General features: G+C 50.5%; 1 protein-coding gene across 3 annotated transcripts in view; it reads left to right on the top strand.

Annotated features, from left to right (window-relative positions):
* The first annotated feature begins 761 nt into the window (after window positions 1–761).
* Window positions 762–17,829, top strand: part of LOC115639253 (junctional adhesion molecule A-like) — a 103,247-nt gene continuing 86,179 nt past the window's right edge. The window contains exon 1 of one of the 3 annotated variants that reach the window (XM_030541730.1): window positions 762–873. In XM_030541730.1, the coding sequence (XP_030397590.1) occupies window positions 816–873 (58 nt within the window). In that variant the 5' untranslated portion in view covers window positions 762–815. The remainder of the gene's footprint in view (window positions 874–17,829) is intronic. The other 2 variants (XM_030541736.1, XM_030541732.1) reach the window with 2 other exon arrangements.

The following is a 17,829-nucleotide window of genomic DNA, read 5'->3' on the forward strand; positions in this document are numbered from 1 at the left end:
TTATGTAGGTACATATTACCTCCCACCCCCGTCCTGATTCGTCACACTTGTTATCTGGTCACCCTAGAAGGGGGTGCCATGGGGTGGGGAGTGAGCTGGGCCAGGCCACAGGGGCTGGGGAGGAAGGCTGGCTGGGTTGATGCAGGAGGGAGAGATGACCTGACCAGACGGGCTCCTGGCCATAGGGGAGGTGTGTGTGTGGGGCTCAGCCTGGGTGCAGGGACTGGGGGGTCGGGGGGGAACCTTGACCCACAGGGAGGTGCAGGGAGGGGGCTGAGCTGGGCTGTGTGCAGGAGGCTGATGGGTGCAGGGCACGGGTGGGGGGTGAGCTGGGCTGGGGGTAGGGCAGGGGGGAGGTTTCTCCCAGCAGCCTCTCTGATTTGGGGGGGCCTCAGTCCCTGGGTGCAGCCCCGCCCCCATCAGAGCCGAGCAGGGGTCGCGTTCTTTGGGACAGTCGAGCAGACTGTGGCCTCCGTCACCATGGCAACCTGAGAGTCCTGTCGGGGGAGGGGAGGGCCTTGGGGCGGGGAGTGCATTCACGGGGGCAGGATTAAGGGTAGCCAGTCAGGGCGGAGCTGTAAGTGTGATAGCCAGTCAGGGCACACGGTGGCTATATTGTCGGCTGACGACACCGTACTGGAATCCAATCAGCACTTGGGGGTGGGGTTCACGGGGCGGTGGGAGTGGGCCCGGAGCCAATGGGGGAACAGAGGGCGGGGCCTCACCTGCGCGCGGTGAGCGGGGCCGGGCGGGGCTTAGTCAGAAAGCGGCGGGCGTCGCCTCTCGAAGGTCAGTGAGCAGCTGGGTGCGCGGCGATGGCTGGATCCGGGGCGTGGGGCCGGGTCCACTTACTGCTCCTCAGCGTCAGCTCCTGTGAGTGCCGCGCCGGGGCGGGGAGTGGGGGCAACGTAGGAGGGGGCTGGGCGGTAAGAGACCGAGGGGGGGAGGAGGGGGGCAGTGCGGCGGCGGGCGGGGGGAGGGTAGAAGAGAGGGGGAGCAGTGAGGCGGGCGGGGGGAGGGTAGAGGAGGGGGTAGGGGCAGTGCGCCGGGCAGGGGGAGGGTAGAGGGGGGGCAGTGAGGCGGGCGGGGGGAGGGTACAGGAAGGGGGGACAGTGAGGCGGGGGGGAGTAGAGGAGGAGGAGGGGGGCAGTGAGGCGGGCGGGGGGATTGTAGAGGAGGAGGGGGCAGTGAGGCGGGCGGGGGGAGGGTAGAGGAGGAGGGGGGCAGTGAGGCGGGCGGGGGGAGGGTAGAGGAGGAGGGGGCAGTGGGGTGGGGGCACAGGAAGGGGGGGCAGTGAGGCGGGGGGGGAGTAGAGGAGGAGGGGGGCAGTGAGGCGGGCGGGGGGATTGTAGAGGAGGAGGGGGGCAGTGAGGCGGGCGGGGGGAGGGTAGAGGAGGAGGGGGGCAGTGGGGCGGGCGGGAGGAGTAGAGGAGGAGGGGGGCAGTGAGGCGGGCGGGAGGAGGGCACAGGATGGGGGGGCAGTGAGGCGGGCGGGAGGAGGGCACAGGATGGGGGGGCAGTGAGGCGGGCGGGGGGAGGGCACAGGATGGGGGGGCAGTGAGGCGGGCGGGGGGAGGAGTAGAGGAGGAGGGGGGGCAGTGAGGCGGGCGGGGGGAGGGTACAGGAGAAGGGGGGCAGTGAGGCGGGGGGAGGGTAGAGGAGAGGGGGGCAGTGGGGCGGGGGGAGGGTAGAGGAGGAGGGGGGGCAGTGAGGCGGGCGGGGGGAGGGTACAGGAAGTTGGGGGCAGTGAGGCGGGCGGGGGGAGGGTACAGGAGAAGGGGGGTCAGTGAGGCGGGCGGGGGGAGGGTACAGGAGAAGGGGGGCAGTGAGGCGGGCGGGGGGAGGGTACAGGAGAAGGGGGGCAGTGAGGCTGGGGCCGGAGGTAGTTCAGGAGCTTCACTTTTCATCCCGCTGGGTGTGTCTGCATGGCACGATCCTGGTGGTGGGGTACATGGGGCTCGCTGTCTGTGTGTGTCTCTTTGAGGTGTTGGGACCCCAGTACCCTGGGGCTGCCCCGGGCTCCTGTGCTCCCGGCTCTCGCTCTTTACTTTACAGCTCGTTGGTTTTGTTGCTGAGCCGCCTTTTCTCAGCCGAGTCTCCACTCTGCGTTGGCCCGTGTTGCCTTTGGGGTTTGAGGATTGTGTTAAACATTTGGTGCTTGGAGTTTGAACTTCTATAAAGCCCTCGCCAGGGCCCTTCTGGGCAGATTAAAGTCCTGGGAGGGTGGAGGTGGATTTTAGTGCTGCTTCATTCTGAATTTTTGCTTGGTCTGAATGGGAGAAGAAGTTTTTTTCCTTGTGAGTTAAACACCGTCTGTAAAGGCTGTTGGTTCCTTATCAGAAGCATGCAGAGGAGCCTGTGCAGGCATACTGATTGCAGGAGGCTCTGTTTTCAGGTACTCACAGTTGGAGACCCAGTTAAGTCACAAATCATAGATGCTGCTAAACAAATCTCATTTCCTATGTTAACAAGAACATCTCAAACTCAGGAAAGTGGAAGCACTCTAGAAATCCAGTTCGGTTTTAACCACTGAGGTTATTCACCTCTTGCACTTAAACAATGAAAATTAGTTGTATTTTTTTGGGTAGCCCTTTCTGTCATTGTTCCAGTGTTTTCATGGACTTCAGCAAAGAGTCCTGTGGCACCTTATAGACTAACAGACATATGGAGCATGAGCTTTCATGGGTGAATACCCACTGCAGTCAGATGCATGGACTTCATATGTTTGGATTGCAAATAGTGCTGGGAAAGCTTTGTTCATTTAAAGCTGTTGTTCCCTTTGTGCTGCTTTTACGATGTATAAGACCAGCCCAAATGTTGTAAAGTTTCATTTGCTTTTACAATTAGGAATATCAAGTCTTGTGGTCCCTGTCCTTGCTGGAGGATGAGAGAACTAGAGTCTTCTCAACCCAAAAGGGTGTCTGAATCTGGCACTGGCTGCTTGCAGCTGGCAGGAGCTGCTTGGGTATGGGGACCTGGCTTCAGGGCCAGCAGAGTCCTCGGGGAGCAGTGATTGTGGGGGACAGGGTCCAGGAGCCCAGGCCAGAGTGAGTCAGTCCAGGCTGCTGTGGAGAGCTCCAGCCCTTCACCTACCCTGGGCATAATGTCCCAGCTAGTGGAGATACAGGCCGTGGGCTACTCTCAGGCCCTGTCCTTGGCCTTAATTCTCCAATGCTGCTGGAGCTGGATGCCTGGCCAGCAGCCTCTGCTCTACCTTCAGAGCTGGGTGGCCAGAGAAAGGCAGCTGCTGGCAGTGGGCTGGGATGGGGGAGAGGGCTAAGGCAAATTTTGGGGTGGCTATAGGCCCTGCAAGGTGCTGCCTTTTCCACCTTCCCCAAAGTGCTCCTCCTGGTCTAGGATGGAATTGGCAGAGAGGAATTCCTGCCAGGGATTGTAGATCATGTATTCAATGAGATTAGAGAGAAAAGGGGGAGGCGTGATGGTATGGTAATGGAGGGAGAAGGCTGGGCATTTTTAAGATAGAAGAGACTCACTAACGTTTGTATTGTGAGAGAAAACAGTGGGAGAAGAGTAAGGGAGAGAATGAGAGTGGGTGTGAGGCATGTGGGATGGAGTCAGTGAGGCAAGTGGAGGTGCTGGAGAAGGAAAGAAGATAAGAAACTTCTATCTGTGATCAGGGAGGAGGGGAGAGTTGTGAGGTGGAGGGGTGGGTAAAGAAAAGGCAAGCAGATGGGAGAGGGAAGGTCATGTCAGGTTTTTGTTATTTTTTCCTGGGAAGAAATTGATAAGATCCAGTGTTGAGAGATGCAGGAGGAGAGGAAGGTTTGGGGATTGAGGGTATGGCTACACTTGCGCTTTGACGTTTCGAGTGTGGTCGCAGCGCCAGCGCTGGGCGTACTCTCCCAGCGCTGCACGTACTCCACATCCTCTACGGGTGTAGCTTGCAGCGCTGTTTAGACTGAGGCTTTACAACACTGTATCTTGCAGTGCTCAGGGGTGTGTGTTTTTCACACCCCTGAGCGTGAAAGTTGCAGCGCAGTAAAGTGCCAGTGTAGCCATTGCATCAGTCAAAGGATAGGGCTACGCTGCTGCGGGGGCGGGTGAGAGTTTATTCTTAATTCAGGTTCGCTAATTTGGGTTTAAATAATAATGAAGACACAATAACCTGTCTTTTAGCTTGGGTTAGCAGTGCTGTTTCATTTTGCCTTATAGACTTTAACTCCAGATGCTAACACATGCTGTGTAGCTGTGTTTTCACTGCTATTTTATCCTGAGTTAGCTAATCTGAGTTAAGAATAGTTTGCAGTGTAGACATACCCAAAAGTGGTGAAAAGGCAGCTGGGATTGGAGGCATGAGATTCATTTAAGATGGAGTAGCAGCGTGGTTCATGTAGGAAGATGGTAGAACAGGAGAAAAGGAATTTGCAGGGCATGGAATTAGCCTGGTCATAGCGGTTTTGCCAGGAACACACTACAGTGCAAGAACAGGAGTGGAGGAAGCAGATGTTGAGGGTGAGCATGGGGGTGGGGGGAAGTGGGCAGGGCAGGGAGGACCTTCAGATGGAAGGGGTGAAAAACGTTGAGGGTGGATAAGTGAAGAATGGAGGGAATCAACAACCATTCTGGAGAAGAGGGATGAGAAGTCACCAAGTTAATGAACTGGAAGTCATGGAAAACAATCATTTCCTTTCAATAGCTCTGGTTGATGTCAAAATCTGGTTAATTCTCTAGTGAATCAGTGAGTTTGTTCAGCAAAAGCTCTAATCTCTTGTGTAAAAAAACAAGCAAAAATACAAAACCCATTATTAAAACACAAATCAATTCAGGCCTTTCTTGTGCATTGTTTCTTCTTTACAATCAAACACATTTTCCCCTTTTGCTGGTCACTTAAAAAACATTAAACCCTGCCCGTTTCCATTGAATTTCTAAAAATCAATGGAAATTTGTGATTTTAGTTTCTAAAACTTACTTTTTAAAGAAATACAAACAAACCATTTGTGCTTGTTTAATTTCTGGGTCAAAGCTGACCTGCCAGCATCCTTTTTAAGGTAGCCTCTGTCAAAGTTAGACTCAGGACTCAGTTTGTCAGGACCACTCTGTTTTATTAGCACAGCGCTCTGCTAATACATTCAGATAATATGAGCACCATGCAAGACACAAACTGTCTTATTTATACAGAGAAATTAACAGGATAACAAAGGAAGCAGAATCTGATAAGTTTACCTGGGTGAGACATGCATATCTTATTTCCCTTATTAACTATTACTGATCTTCTGTTAATGTTTCGCCATTAGCTTAAGTGGACTCATTGTTTATGCCTAATGTTTCTTTTCCTGATGCCTGTATTTCAACATTTCTTATTTCTGCTTAAAGGTAAATACACCATTTCTGTAATCCATTCTTATTTTTACAATATAATTCATTCTACTTTCACACCTTTCCATTAAAAAATCTTGCTTTTCAGTCTTATGGAATGCATGTTACATGTATGTAAATTTGACCTTGAATGCATGCGTAGCTCCTGCAATCAGGGTTTGGCTTTTGCCCCTGCTTTTTTACTTCCAGGTGGTATTCTTGATGAAGTCAGACAAATTGACCATTTCTGTGTTCCAAAACCTCCCAGTTCCTTTTAACCATCCATTTTGATTAAATCATGGGGGTTTGCTGTCTATTTTGCACGTGATGCTGGTTTAATGACATTCTTATGCTGTAGTGAGCACTGGCTCCTCCTCTGCATTAGTTGCATGCTAGTGATGATGGGTTGTTAATAAACCTGCGTGTCTGCTTTTCCCATCAAGCTTTCTCCCATGTTTGCCCTTTACTTGTGAGAAGAAATCCTCATCAAAATTTGCAGAGATATCACCTTATTTCTTTTAAATCCATCTTTAGTCTTAGGCCTTGGCTACACTGGAGAGTTGCAGCGCTGGTGGTGGCTTTACAGTGCTGTAACTCACTCCCCATCCACACTGGCAAGGCACATACAGTGCTATATCTCCCTGGCTACAGTGCTGCTTGTACTCCACCTCCCCGAGAGGAATAAAGAGATGCCAGTGTAAACAGGGAATAATCTTACTACTGTGTCACTGACCTCCGGAACCTTCCCATAATCCTTTTAAGTAAAGATAACTGTTTGTTTTTTGTTGTAAACTCCGGGCTCTGGGACCTGCTTATCAAAAAAACAAACACAGCTCCTGTTTGCTGTGAACAGCAGAGTCAGGGAGCTCCCTTTGGAACGCCCACAGCTAGTGTTTGCTTGAAGAGAAGAGGAAGGAAGGGACTCCAGGAGAGAAGCAGCGGCGGGGAGGAGCGGGGGTCCATTTTGGAGCAGCTGCTTATCTGGTCTGTGAGGGGGGGAAAAAACAGGGCTATTTGCTTTCAGTGAGTGAGAGAGGGGTGGAGGAGGGGGTCAGAACTTGCAAGGCAGGGAGCCGACAGTGTCAGCTCCCAAAAATCCACTCTCTCTCTCCCCCACGCTCCCTGTCACACTCCAGCCCTTCCCCTTTTGAAAAGCATGTTGCAGCCACTTGAATGCTGGGATAGCTGCCCATAATGCACCGCTCCCAATGCCGCTGCAGATGCTGCAAATGTGGCCACGACAGTGCGCTGGTAGCTGTCTGTGTGGCCAGACTGCAGCACTTTCCCTACTCAGCTGTACGAAGACAGGTTTAACTCCCAGCACTGTACCCAAGTGTAGCCATACCCTTATCTTTGTGAAACCTATCCATCACTACCATGTGATGATGGCTAGATTAGTGATCACCTATGAGTACTAAGATCATTGTTACAACTAACCTAACATCCCTTCTTCCTCCCTCTTGTCTGTTCACAAGTCAAATCTTTTATCATAGACTGTGAGTGTTCTGGGTAAGGGACTGTCTGATTTGTTTGTACCTTGCCTAGGACAATGGGTCCCTAATTCCTGATAGCAATGCTTATAACAAATGGGGACTGCAGAAGTCTCCAGTCTGTCCCCACAAAGAATCAATACTAATGTAAAGTTGGCTCCAAATTAAGTTGTTTCTTTAAGTGGGTTAAAAAGGGAGAAGGGTGGGCATTTTTATGATGGGAGAGACTCACTAATTTTTCCTGTTTTCCTATAAAATGTATTTACAGATTAAATCTCCTTAAAACATTAGTAATAAGGGCAATATGCTTGACTGTTAATGGCAGAGGTATCAGCATTGGGTTGTCTCAATAGTGCAAACAGAGGGCAGGAGTTTCAAAACGATGTAAGACTCTCTGGAGAAACTGGTGGTCTAGACTAAGTCTTGATGGGGTCCTGTTAGGACAGAGATCTTGCCTTTTGCTCCCTGAGCCTTTAAATTCCCCAGCGGGAGCATAACATGAGAACATAAGAACGGCCGTACCGGGTCAGACCAAAGGTCCATCTAGCCCAGTATCTGTCTAATGACAGTGGCCAATGCCAGGTGCCCCAGAGGGAGTGAACCTAACAGGCAATGATCAAGTGATCTCTCTCCTGCCATCCATCTCCATCCTCTGACAAACAGAGGCTAGGGACACCATTCCTTACCCATCCTGGCTAATAGCCATTTATGGACTTAACCACCATGAATTTATCCAGTTCTCTTTTAAATACTGTTATAGTCCTAGCCTTCACAACCTCCTCAGGTAAGGAGTTCCACAAGTTGACTGTGCGCTGCATGAAAAACTTCCTTTTATTTGTTTTAAACCTGCTGCCTGTTAATTTCATTTGGTGACCCCTAGTTCTTGTATTATGGGAATAAGTAAATAACTTTTCCTTATCCACTTTCTCAACATCACTCATGATTTTATATACCTCTATCATATCCCCCCTTAATCTCCTCTCTTCCAAGCTGATTAGTCCTAGCCTCTTTAATCTCTACTCATATGGGACCCTCTCCAAACCCCTAATCATTTTAGTTGCCCTTTTTCTAGTGCTAGAATATCTTTTTTGAGGTGAGGAGACCACATCTGTACACAGTATTCAAGATGTGGGCGTACCATGGATTTATATAAGGGCAATAATATATTCTCAGTCTTATTCTCTGTCCCCTTTTAAATGATTCCTAACATCCTGTTTGCTTTTGTGACTGCCTCTGCACACTGCATGGACATCTTCAGAGAACTATCCACGATGACTCCAAGATCTTTTTCCTGACTCGTAGCTAAATTAGCCTCCATCATATTGTATGTATAGTTGGGGTTATTTTTTCCAATGTGCATTACTTTACATTTATCCACATAAAATTTCATTTGCCATTTTGTTGTCCAATCACTTAGTTTTGTGAGATCTTTTTGAAGTTCTTCACAATCTGCTTTGGTCTTAACCATCTTGAGTAGTTTAGTATCATCTGCAAACTTTGCCACCTCACTGTTTACCCCTTTCTTCAGATCATTTATGAATAAATTGAATAGGACTGACCCTTGGGGAACACCACTAGTTACCCCTCTCCATTCTGAGAATTTACCATTAATTCCTATCCTTTGTTCCCTGTCTTTTAACCAGTTCTCAGTCCATGAAAGGACCTTCCCTTTTATCCCATGACAGCTTAATTTACATAAGAGCCTTTGGTGAGGGACCTTATCAAATGCTTTCTGGAAATCTTAAGTACACTATGTCCGCTGGATCCCCCTTGTCCACATGTTTATTGATCCCTTCAAAGAACTCTAATAGACTAGTAAGACATGATTTCCCTTTACAGAAAGCATGTTGACTATTGCTCAACAGTTTGTTTTTCTATGTGTCTGACAGATTTATTCTTAACTATTGTTTCGACTGATTTGCCCAGTACCGATGTTAGACTTACCAGTCTGTAATTGCCGGGATCACCTCTGGAGCCCTTTTTAAATATTGGCATTACATTAGCTAACTTCCAGTCATTGGGTACCAAAGCCAATTTAAAGGACAGGTTACAAACCTTAGTTAATAGTTCCGCAACTTCACATTTGAGTTCTTTCAGAACTCTTGGGTGAATGCCATCGGGTCCTGGTGACTTGTTAATGTTGAGTTTATCAATTAATTCCAAAACCACCTCTAGTGACACTTCAATCTCTGACAGTTCCTCAGATTTGTCACCTACAAAAGCCAGCTCAGGTTTGGGAATCTCCCTAACATCCTCAGCCATGAAGACTGAAGCAAAAAATCCGTTTAGTTTCTCTGCAGTGACTTTGTCTTTAAGTGCTCCTTTTGTATCTCGATCGTCCAGGGGCCCCACTCTTTCATAAACCTGAGCTTCTCATCTGTGAGGGATGTAGTAACACAGTGATTGCTGATCCAGATGTTGGAGAGGAAATCTCCTTTGGAAGTGCAAAGATCTCAGTAATTAGTATCGTGCAGGGTGGAAGGATAGCTTATTGGATAAGGCACTGGACTAGGAATCAGGAGACTTGGGTCAGTTTCCTACTCTGCCACAGGCTTCTGGTGTGACCTTGGCAAATCACTTAATCTACCATGTGCCTCAATTCACTGTCTGTAAAATGAGGATAATACTTATCTACCTTCACAGCAGCGTGAGGTTAAAATCCATTAGTGGTTGTAAGGAGCTCAGCTATAACTACCTAGATCTGCTTTTGTTCTGAGATGTTGGTGTTCCAGGGTGTGGATTTTGGGGGAAAAATTTTTTTATACTGAATCTGGGTTCATCATAAATGAAAGCAAACCTCTAGCTCAGATTGGAGAAAAATGAGCACCACACTGCTGCCTCTAGTGCCTGGGTGGAAACGATATGGCTGAGAGGCAATCCTAAATCCCAGTTTGCCTTTGGAAACTGTAAACTCAGTTATCTCACTTCTTCATGATACCTTTGAAGAGATTACTGAGGCCCATCACAATGGGAGAGCACATCAATGCCCTATTCCACATCTAGGCATGCATGCAGCCCTAATCCTCATCCCCAAGAGCCTGCCCTGAACAACTTCCTTCGCAAAATAAAAGCCGCTTACCGGGCACCACCTTTGGCGTTTGTCCTTACCCAGGCACTGTCCACTGTGACTGGCTGCCTTCTTCCTGGCTTGAGAACAGCTCCTGGCTGCATGCATCTAGGGATGCTGGGCTGTCTCCCTCCTCCTCAGCATCCTTGCTCCCACTTTCCTCCTCTTGCCTTGTTGAACTGGGCTCTGAAGTCCAGTTGGTGGTCCTCGAGGTGGAGGTGGGGTCGCCCCAAGTATCACATCCAGCTCTTTGTAGAAACAGCAGGTTGGGGGGACAGAACCGGAGCGGTAGTTTGCCTTGTGCGCTTTACAGTGTGCATTCTGCAGCTCCTTCACTTTAACCCTGCACTGCAGTGCATCTTGGTCATAGCCCCTTTCCATCATGTCCCTTGATATCTGCTTGAAGGTACACCTCTACCCTGATATAACTCTGTCCTCGGGAGCCAAAAAATCTTACCGCGTTATATCAAACTTGCTTTAATCCGCCGGAGTGCACAGTCGTCGTCGTCATCGGTTCTCCCCCACCCCCCGGGAGCACTGCTTTTCTGCGTTATATCCAAATTCATGTTATATTGGGCTGCGTTATATCAGGGTAGAGGTGTATCATAATTCCTACGGCTGGAGCACAGCTGGGACTGGACAGCTTGCTCCCCTGAAACACTGAAGTCCAGCACCTCACCATTGCTCCATACTGGGGGATCGCCTGGCATGTGGAGGCATGGTCACCTGGAAAGATTCGTTGAGAGCACTCCATGCCTTGCTGTGCAAACAGGAAGGAGATTTTCAAAATTCCTAGAGAATTTAAAGATCGGGTCTGACGGTTGGTCACGTGAGGACAGGGCAACAGAGTTTAAAAGTGATGACCAGAGAAGCCAGAACAGGCATTGTGGGACACTTCCGGAGGCTGATCAAGGCATCCACACTGGCGCTGTGGCGCTTGCCAGTGTGGACGCATCATTGAGTTAGGGTGGCCGGGGCTGCTGTAATGCGCTCTACCTTGCAAGTGTAGCCAAGTCCTTAGTAAACAGCACCTCTTTACAAAGCAAGCAGGCTTGGCTGAAATGCGCTGAGTGACTGGTACAAATGCTCCTGCACTAATTCATTGCAAAAAGATGGGTAATCGGTACCACTGGACAAGACTTGGAAGTTTTAAAACAGTAGGGGAGAAGCTTTCCCTTATACTCCTATTGTAAGAGAAACTGGTTCCCCTGGCAGGTATGTACTTTGAGGAAGTAGTTATTTAAACTGTTGCTCTGACCATTTGTCCTCCATTTACTTCAATTGCTGCAATATGCATTTCCTTGTTGCTCAACCACACTAGTTTCCCCACATCCCCAGAGTGCCAACTGCGCCCCATTTCTGCAGGGATGCAGGAAATGGCAGGGAGTGCTGAGACACTTTGTAGGACAGAGACTGGGTCATGGATTCCCCACCCCCCTACCAAGAAATTTTGGGAAATTTGACTGGGATGCCTGGTCCCGATTTTGCACTTTAGAGATTCAGATCTTGAGCTGAAGTTACAAAGCCATCCCCTGCCATCTTGCTCCTAAAGAGAAGCTTTCCCTGCCCATGGCAGAGGGAAGAGTGTATAGTGAAGAATTAACAGCGATGGAAAGGTAAAGCCTGCAAGGAAAGCTTACCAAAGAGGACATCTGTACAAGTGGGAGGGTCTTACTGGAAGTATCTAAAGCTGACACCATGCCTCACAAAGTTGCTGGTTCATGGGCGATGCCTAAACATTGCCACATAGACTAGGGTAAGGCTGAGGCAGCCTGCTGATCATGTTGTAGGATCCAACTGCAGGAAGCTCAGCATCCTCCCCTGCTTCCTGTCCCCATAGCTCCTCAGCTGCGGGGGCAGGAGTCACTGTACGGGGAGCTGCTCCCCCATCCGCCCAACCCCCATGCATCTGGACCTCCCATACCCAGACACCGCCACCATGTCTCACCCCGAACACCCCTAGCCCTCCATATCCGAACCCCACTGAAGCTCAGCCCCTGCATCTGGAGCCCCACTGTCTCCAGACCCCCATCCCTGCACTCAGACCACACCCCACTGAACTCCCTGCATTCAGTCCCCCACCCTGACAAGCCTCACCCCTTACACCACCCTAAGACCCCACATCCAGACCCCTATGCCAGACCCCAACTAGCTGCACCCAGACCCTCACCCCACCAAACCCCACTCCCCCAACACCCAGACCCTCACACCCAGACCCCTCCATTGATACCCAACCACTTTTACCTGGAAGCCCCTGCAGAGTCCCATTGCACCTGGAAACCCCTCCCAATGAGCCTCTGTGCATTCAGATCCCCTCCCCCCGACACACACTGAGCAGCCTGCACCTTGATTGTCCCACCCAGAATCCTCTCCCCCCCCCCCCCCCACGAGCCCCTCCACACTTGGATACTGCCTGGTTGAGCCTGGCTGTCCCACACCTGGCACAGATGGGCAGGGCCCTAGGGTGTGTCTGGGGTAGGCCCAGGCCTTGTGCTGGGTCAAGGTCAGGTGCAGCTAGGTGACCAGATAGCATATGTGAAAAATTGGGATGGGGTGAGGGGTAATAGGAGCCCGTTTAAAAAAGCTCCATATATCGGAACTGTCCCTATAAAATTGGGACATCTGGTCACCCTAGGTGTAGCCTCACCACTGAGTCTGTGTCCTGGGGGTGACCGGTGAGGAGGCTGCAGGGTGATCTCCCACCTTTGTACAACCAGTGGCCTGTGCTCCCCAATGCCATGCTGGAGCCTCTGCATTTATTTATTGACAAATAAAGCTGGCAGAGGTTTAAAATATTGTGCACAGAATTTTTGGGTCTTTTTGGGTGCAGAATTTTTAAGTTTGCCCTCAGGCAGATGCTCTTTAATGTAGCAGGCAAAGGCAGAATGCTAGATCTGAGGACTAGCAAGTGAAACTTGAAAAATTCAAACCGGAAACAAGGGGCACATTTTTAACAGTGAGGGGGCATATGGCTCACGGACAGTGAACCAGGAAGTTTGGTGGGTTCTCCATCACTTGAAATCTTTAAATCATGATTGGGTGTCTTAAAATATATGCTGTAGCTCAGTTACAGGTTATTGGACTTGAGGCAGGAATTGCTGGGTGAAATTCTAAGGCCTGTGCTCTGCAGGAGGTCAGACTAGATGGCCACACTGGTCCTTCCAGTACTTAAAATCTGTGGTCCTGTGTCTTGTCTTCCAAAGAATAGAGTCCCTTATGCTGGATGTGTTGCTATTGATGTAGTAAGAGATCTGCTTTTGTGTACACTGAAAAATGCCACATCTGTGGTTCACACTCTGAAAGATTGGTGCAGGACCAACCAGCGATGGATTTACTCCCACAAACATTTCTCAGGGAACTGTGGGGCAAGGCCACTTGGTACAGCAGTCCTTGGAGGGTGTGCTGTGCTGTGTGTTATAATTTGGACCTAGCCACCGTGGCGCATCTTTCCGTGTTATATTTGTTTAATTGTGAAATGGTGTCAGGTTGTTGTATAGACTTCAGAATACTGCTCAGGCTGAAACTCACTGACTCAAAGAACTGCAACTTTGTGTGTTAATTCTGCTGATTGTCATGTAGCTGATTTAGTTTTCCATGTGACTAGTGCTGCATATTACTTACTTAACTGACTTGAATCAATGACTGCAATTTGATTTGCCCCATTTCCAGCCTGTTGCTGTCATTTAGAAGTCATTTTTATCAGACTGCTGTTTAGGCTTTTTCTGCTTGATTCAATTTACAGCCATAATGTCCATTAACACTTCATTTTACACCTCTGTCATTTCCCTCCTGACTTGCAATGTAACAGCCTAGCTTAGCCTCTCTCTCTCCCACCTGCTCTTTGTCCCTGGTGGACCTGCAATACTGATACAGTTAAAATCATTTAACTTAAGGTGTATACCAAAGAACCAAGATGTAGTGAAACCTGATCATGGGACCTTAAACTGTATTAACCATTGTCTTCTGCTTACCCTAATCGTCATTGTATCACAGGCCTAAACACCGCAAGAATCATATTTTAGAGGCAGCTGTGAAGTGTATAGCTTATCTTTGTGGTCAGGAAAAATAACAGGATACAACTGTTAGGGAACTGTTTTATTCCTGGTAGATACTAGGCTAAGTCACAGTTTCTTAGCATGGCTCTTACAGAGAAAGACATATCATAAACATGGGTGGCTCATGGCCAGATTTTATTACTATTTAAATTGGTTATAAGGCCCTATCTACAGAACAGTCATGTCACTGGTCCCGTTACAACATAGCTTTCTTGCATGGTTTACATTTGGTGGCATAGACCGGATCTTGGCTGTTCCTGATGGGCTGTGTAAGAGCATTCACAGACAGGGCTGAATCCTCCCAAGACCTGTCTCTACTATAAAGCGGAGCCATGATTTAGCTGTCACCCCTGGTGTGGCTGTGGAATCAGTGGGGCTTTAGATGAACTTTTTTGAGGAGGAACCATGTCTTGTAAACCTCCCCCACGCTTATGACACTGTAGAAAGCCTCCCCTTGTGAGAAGGGATTAAATCTAAGAATACTTACAGATGGGGAAACAGGCACTTGAGTGAGTTGCCCAAGGCAGAGCCAAGACTAGCTCTTAGCAATCAGGCATCCAAGACGACTGCCACTATAGAAGTAGTCCATCCATTTGAAGCACATGCTAAATGTGTCAAGCTCCAGAAGGACACAAGATCACTAGCAAGTCTCGAATACTCATGCAGGTGGGGGGTCGTAACTTGCCTACCAGTCGTAGGCATCTGGAGGAAACAACCCCTCAGAGAAATGGGGCAGCAGGTACCATTAAACATCTGCCACACCTCTGGGGAGCCGGAACACCTGGCAAAGCAGCATGAGAAAGGAACTAAGAGTTCTTCTTCGAGTGATTGCTCATGTGCATTCCAATAGGTGCACGTGCCGCATGCACAATCATCAGAAGGTATTTTCCCTAGCGATACCCGTCGGGTCGGCTGTGGAGACCCCTGGAGTGGCACCTTTATGGCAGTGTATATAGTTCTCTGCCGACCCGCTGCCTGCTCAATTCCTTCTTACTGCCAGTGACGTTGTTGGAGCAGCTCAGTCTCTTGCATTCGCAAGTGCCTACCTAGTGGTTCCCTTTCTTACTTGTATATAGTTTGTAGTTTAGTTGGACTTACTTCAGGGGGGTTTCCCCAGGCACCAGGGCATGCCCCGGTCACAGGGATTTAAGGCATGTGAGAGGTATGCGAAACCTATGCTCACAGGCAATCTGCACGCTGCCTGCCTCAAGCATTTAGGAGAAGGCCATCAGACAGATAAGTGCTGAATTTGTAGGAGCTTCAGTCCCAGGACTAAGAGAGCGCTTTTGAAGCTCCTCTTGACAAAGTTGGCCCTCTGCCCGTAGCTGGCAACAGAAGCAGCACCAGCATCATTGGTGCGCAGCGCCCCAGTGCAGGATGTCCCAGCACCGAGCAAGGACTCTTCCAAGGAGCACTGGCGCTGCTCCCCAACCCATAAGGCCACTGCTCACAGTCGCCGGTGCCGCATAAGAAGGCGGACAGGGATCATTCCCCTGTCAAGAAGCCTCCAGGGAACTCCAGTGTGGTGCATCCTCCAGCGGGACACCCATGGTCTGGGCCTCAAGACCTGGCACCGTTGACTCTGGCCCCAACAAGAGGCCTGTCGAGTCCGGTGCTGATGGACTCGTTGACTCAGGAGGATTTGGAGGAAGAGATTGACCATCCCTCCATGCCGGACACCTACCCTGCAGCACGAGACCTCATTGCCATGACAGCACAGTCTCCGGCCTTGCAAGCCCAGGCACCAGCGGCGGCACTGGCTAAACTGTCTAGCCCGGCACTGATGTGGCTCTGGCACCGATGGCGGCACTGCCTCTGGTTCGTCATCGTGGCAAGCCTATGATGTCATGGCAACGCTCATCATCTACCTGGTACCGCTCCCCAGCACCGTCTGGCTCTGTGCCTCCCCGTCTGCTGTGGTCAGGCACAGGCTCCTCATCTGAGTCAGATGCCAAGTCTTCTGTCTCTTGACGTAGCCACTACTGCTCCTGGTCACGGCAACGCAGACCAGTGGAATTGTTGGCACCAGCGGTCACCTGGCCACCCCAGTGGCAGGGCCTAGTCCAGTGGCCCTTTTGGACCCCTTGGGCCTACCATCAGGGTCAGGACTCCAGGCCGGCATCAGTGGCATCTGCACCCGGTGCCCCCCCCCCACGCAGCAATGTTGCTGGCTTGCTACACCCCCAGGGCTCCTGAGGACCCCATATGAGACAGAGACCCTGGACTGTCATGCTCAGGTGCAGCACCTGATCCAGCGCCATCAGTTACACTAGAGCCATCTCCAGTCACGGGAGGCTCTTGAGGTACCTGACCCAATCTCCAAAGAGCCAGAAAGGCAGGAAGACCCTGTCCCTACGGGCTGCTGCCGCCTCCTCGCCCGACAAGGCAGGGGCGGGCACCACCACCACCTTACCAGTGATGGACACCAAAGGTCACCAGGACCTCCTTAGGAGGATGGCCCTAAACCTTAATCTCCAGGCAGAGGAGGTCACAGAGGGAGTCTGACCCAATGGTGGACATCCTTGCCCCTGAGGGTCCTTCTAGGGTGGCCTTGCCCCTCATAAGAATGATGGCACAAAGGTGCTTTGACTGACTCTGGCCTCTCTACCACCCATCGCTAAAGGGGTGGGAAGACAATATTTTGTGCTGCAGAAAAGGTATGAACACCTTTTCAGCCACCCCAGCCGGGGACCCTAGTGGTCGATGCGGCAAACCACAAAGAGTGGCAAGGACAGCCGGATCCTGTGCCTAAGTCATGGGACACTATGAAGCTGGACCTTTTTGGCTGGAAAGTCTAGTTGACTGCGGGGATCCAGCTTCGAGTGGCCAACCAGCAAGTGGTACTCAGCCGCTATGCTTTCAACTCCTGGAGTTTGTTGGCAAAATTCCAGGTGTTACTCCTGTCTGACTCACGCAAGGAGTTTAGCGCACTCCTTGAGGAGGGCAGGGTTGTCTCCAGAACCTCCCTCTAGGCCGCGTTAGACGCAGTGGACTTGGCAGCTCTGACCATCGCCACCATCATCGCAGTGCATGGCTCCAGGTCTCAGGGATACCACTTGGGGTCCAGAACACAATACAGAACCTCCCCTTTGACTGTGCAGACCTCTTCGCCCAAAATATGGGTTCTTGTCTGCACAGCCTTTAGGACTCGCGTGCAACTTTGAAGTCTTTGGGGATTCACAGCCCTGCACCTCAAAGAAAGCCTTTTAAGCCTCAGCCTCGCTCCCGCGTCTACTCTGGGCCTCGTAGATGAGACTCGTCAAGGAGACGGGGCAGAAATAATAGGCGCGCGCCACAGTCCTCCTCAGGCTAAGCCCAGGGTTTGGCCAAACAGCCCCCTGGCCTGAAGCTAAACTTTTGAAGATGCGCCTAAGGACGGAACATCAGTTTCAGTCTCTCTGATCCTTACCACCCCTCCCCCCCCTTTGTGAATCGACTCTCCCGCTTCTACCGTGCTTGGTCACAGATCACATCAGATCATTGGGGTCCTCAGCACTCTGATCCCTCCTATCCCCCATCTCTGTCCCTTTTCAGGAACCCTTCTCACGAGCACTCCTCTTGCAGGAGATGCAATTGCTCCTCACTCTAGGGGCAATAGAGGAGGTTCCTCAGGAGTTCAGGGGCAAGGGGTTGTACTCCCTCTATTTCCTCATCTTCCCCCCCCCCCCCGCCCCCCAAGGCCAAGGATGGGCTCTGATCTATCCTGGACCTGTGAGATCTCAACACATTCATAAGGAAGATGAAGTTTCACATGATCTCTCTGGCCACCTTCATTCCTTTCCTGGATCTGGGGGACTGGTATGCTGCCCTCAACTTGAAAGATGCGTACTTCCATATATCTATCTCGGCCCACAGACGATTCCTGAGATTCATGTTCAGTGGCCAGTGCTAGCAGTTCAGA

This window comes from Gopherus evgoodei, chromosome 24 (genome assembly GCF_007399415.2).
Source record: "Gopherus evgoodei ecotype Sinaloan lineage chromosome 24, rGopEvg1_v1.p, whole genome shotgun sequence".
Taxonomy (NCBI): domain Eukaryota; kingdom Metazoa; phylum Chordata; order Testudines; family Testudinidae; genus Gopherus; species Gopherus evgoodei.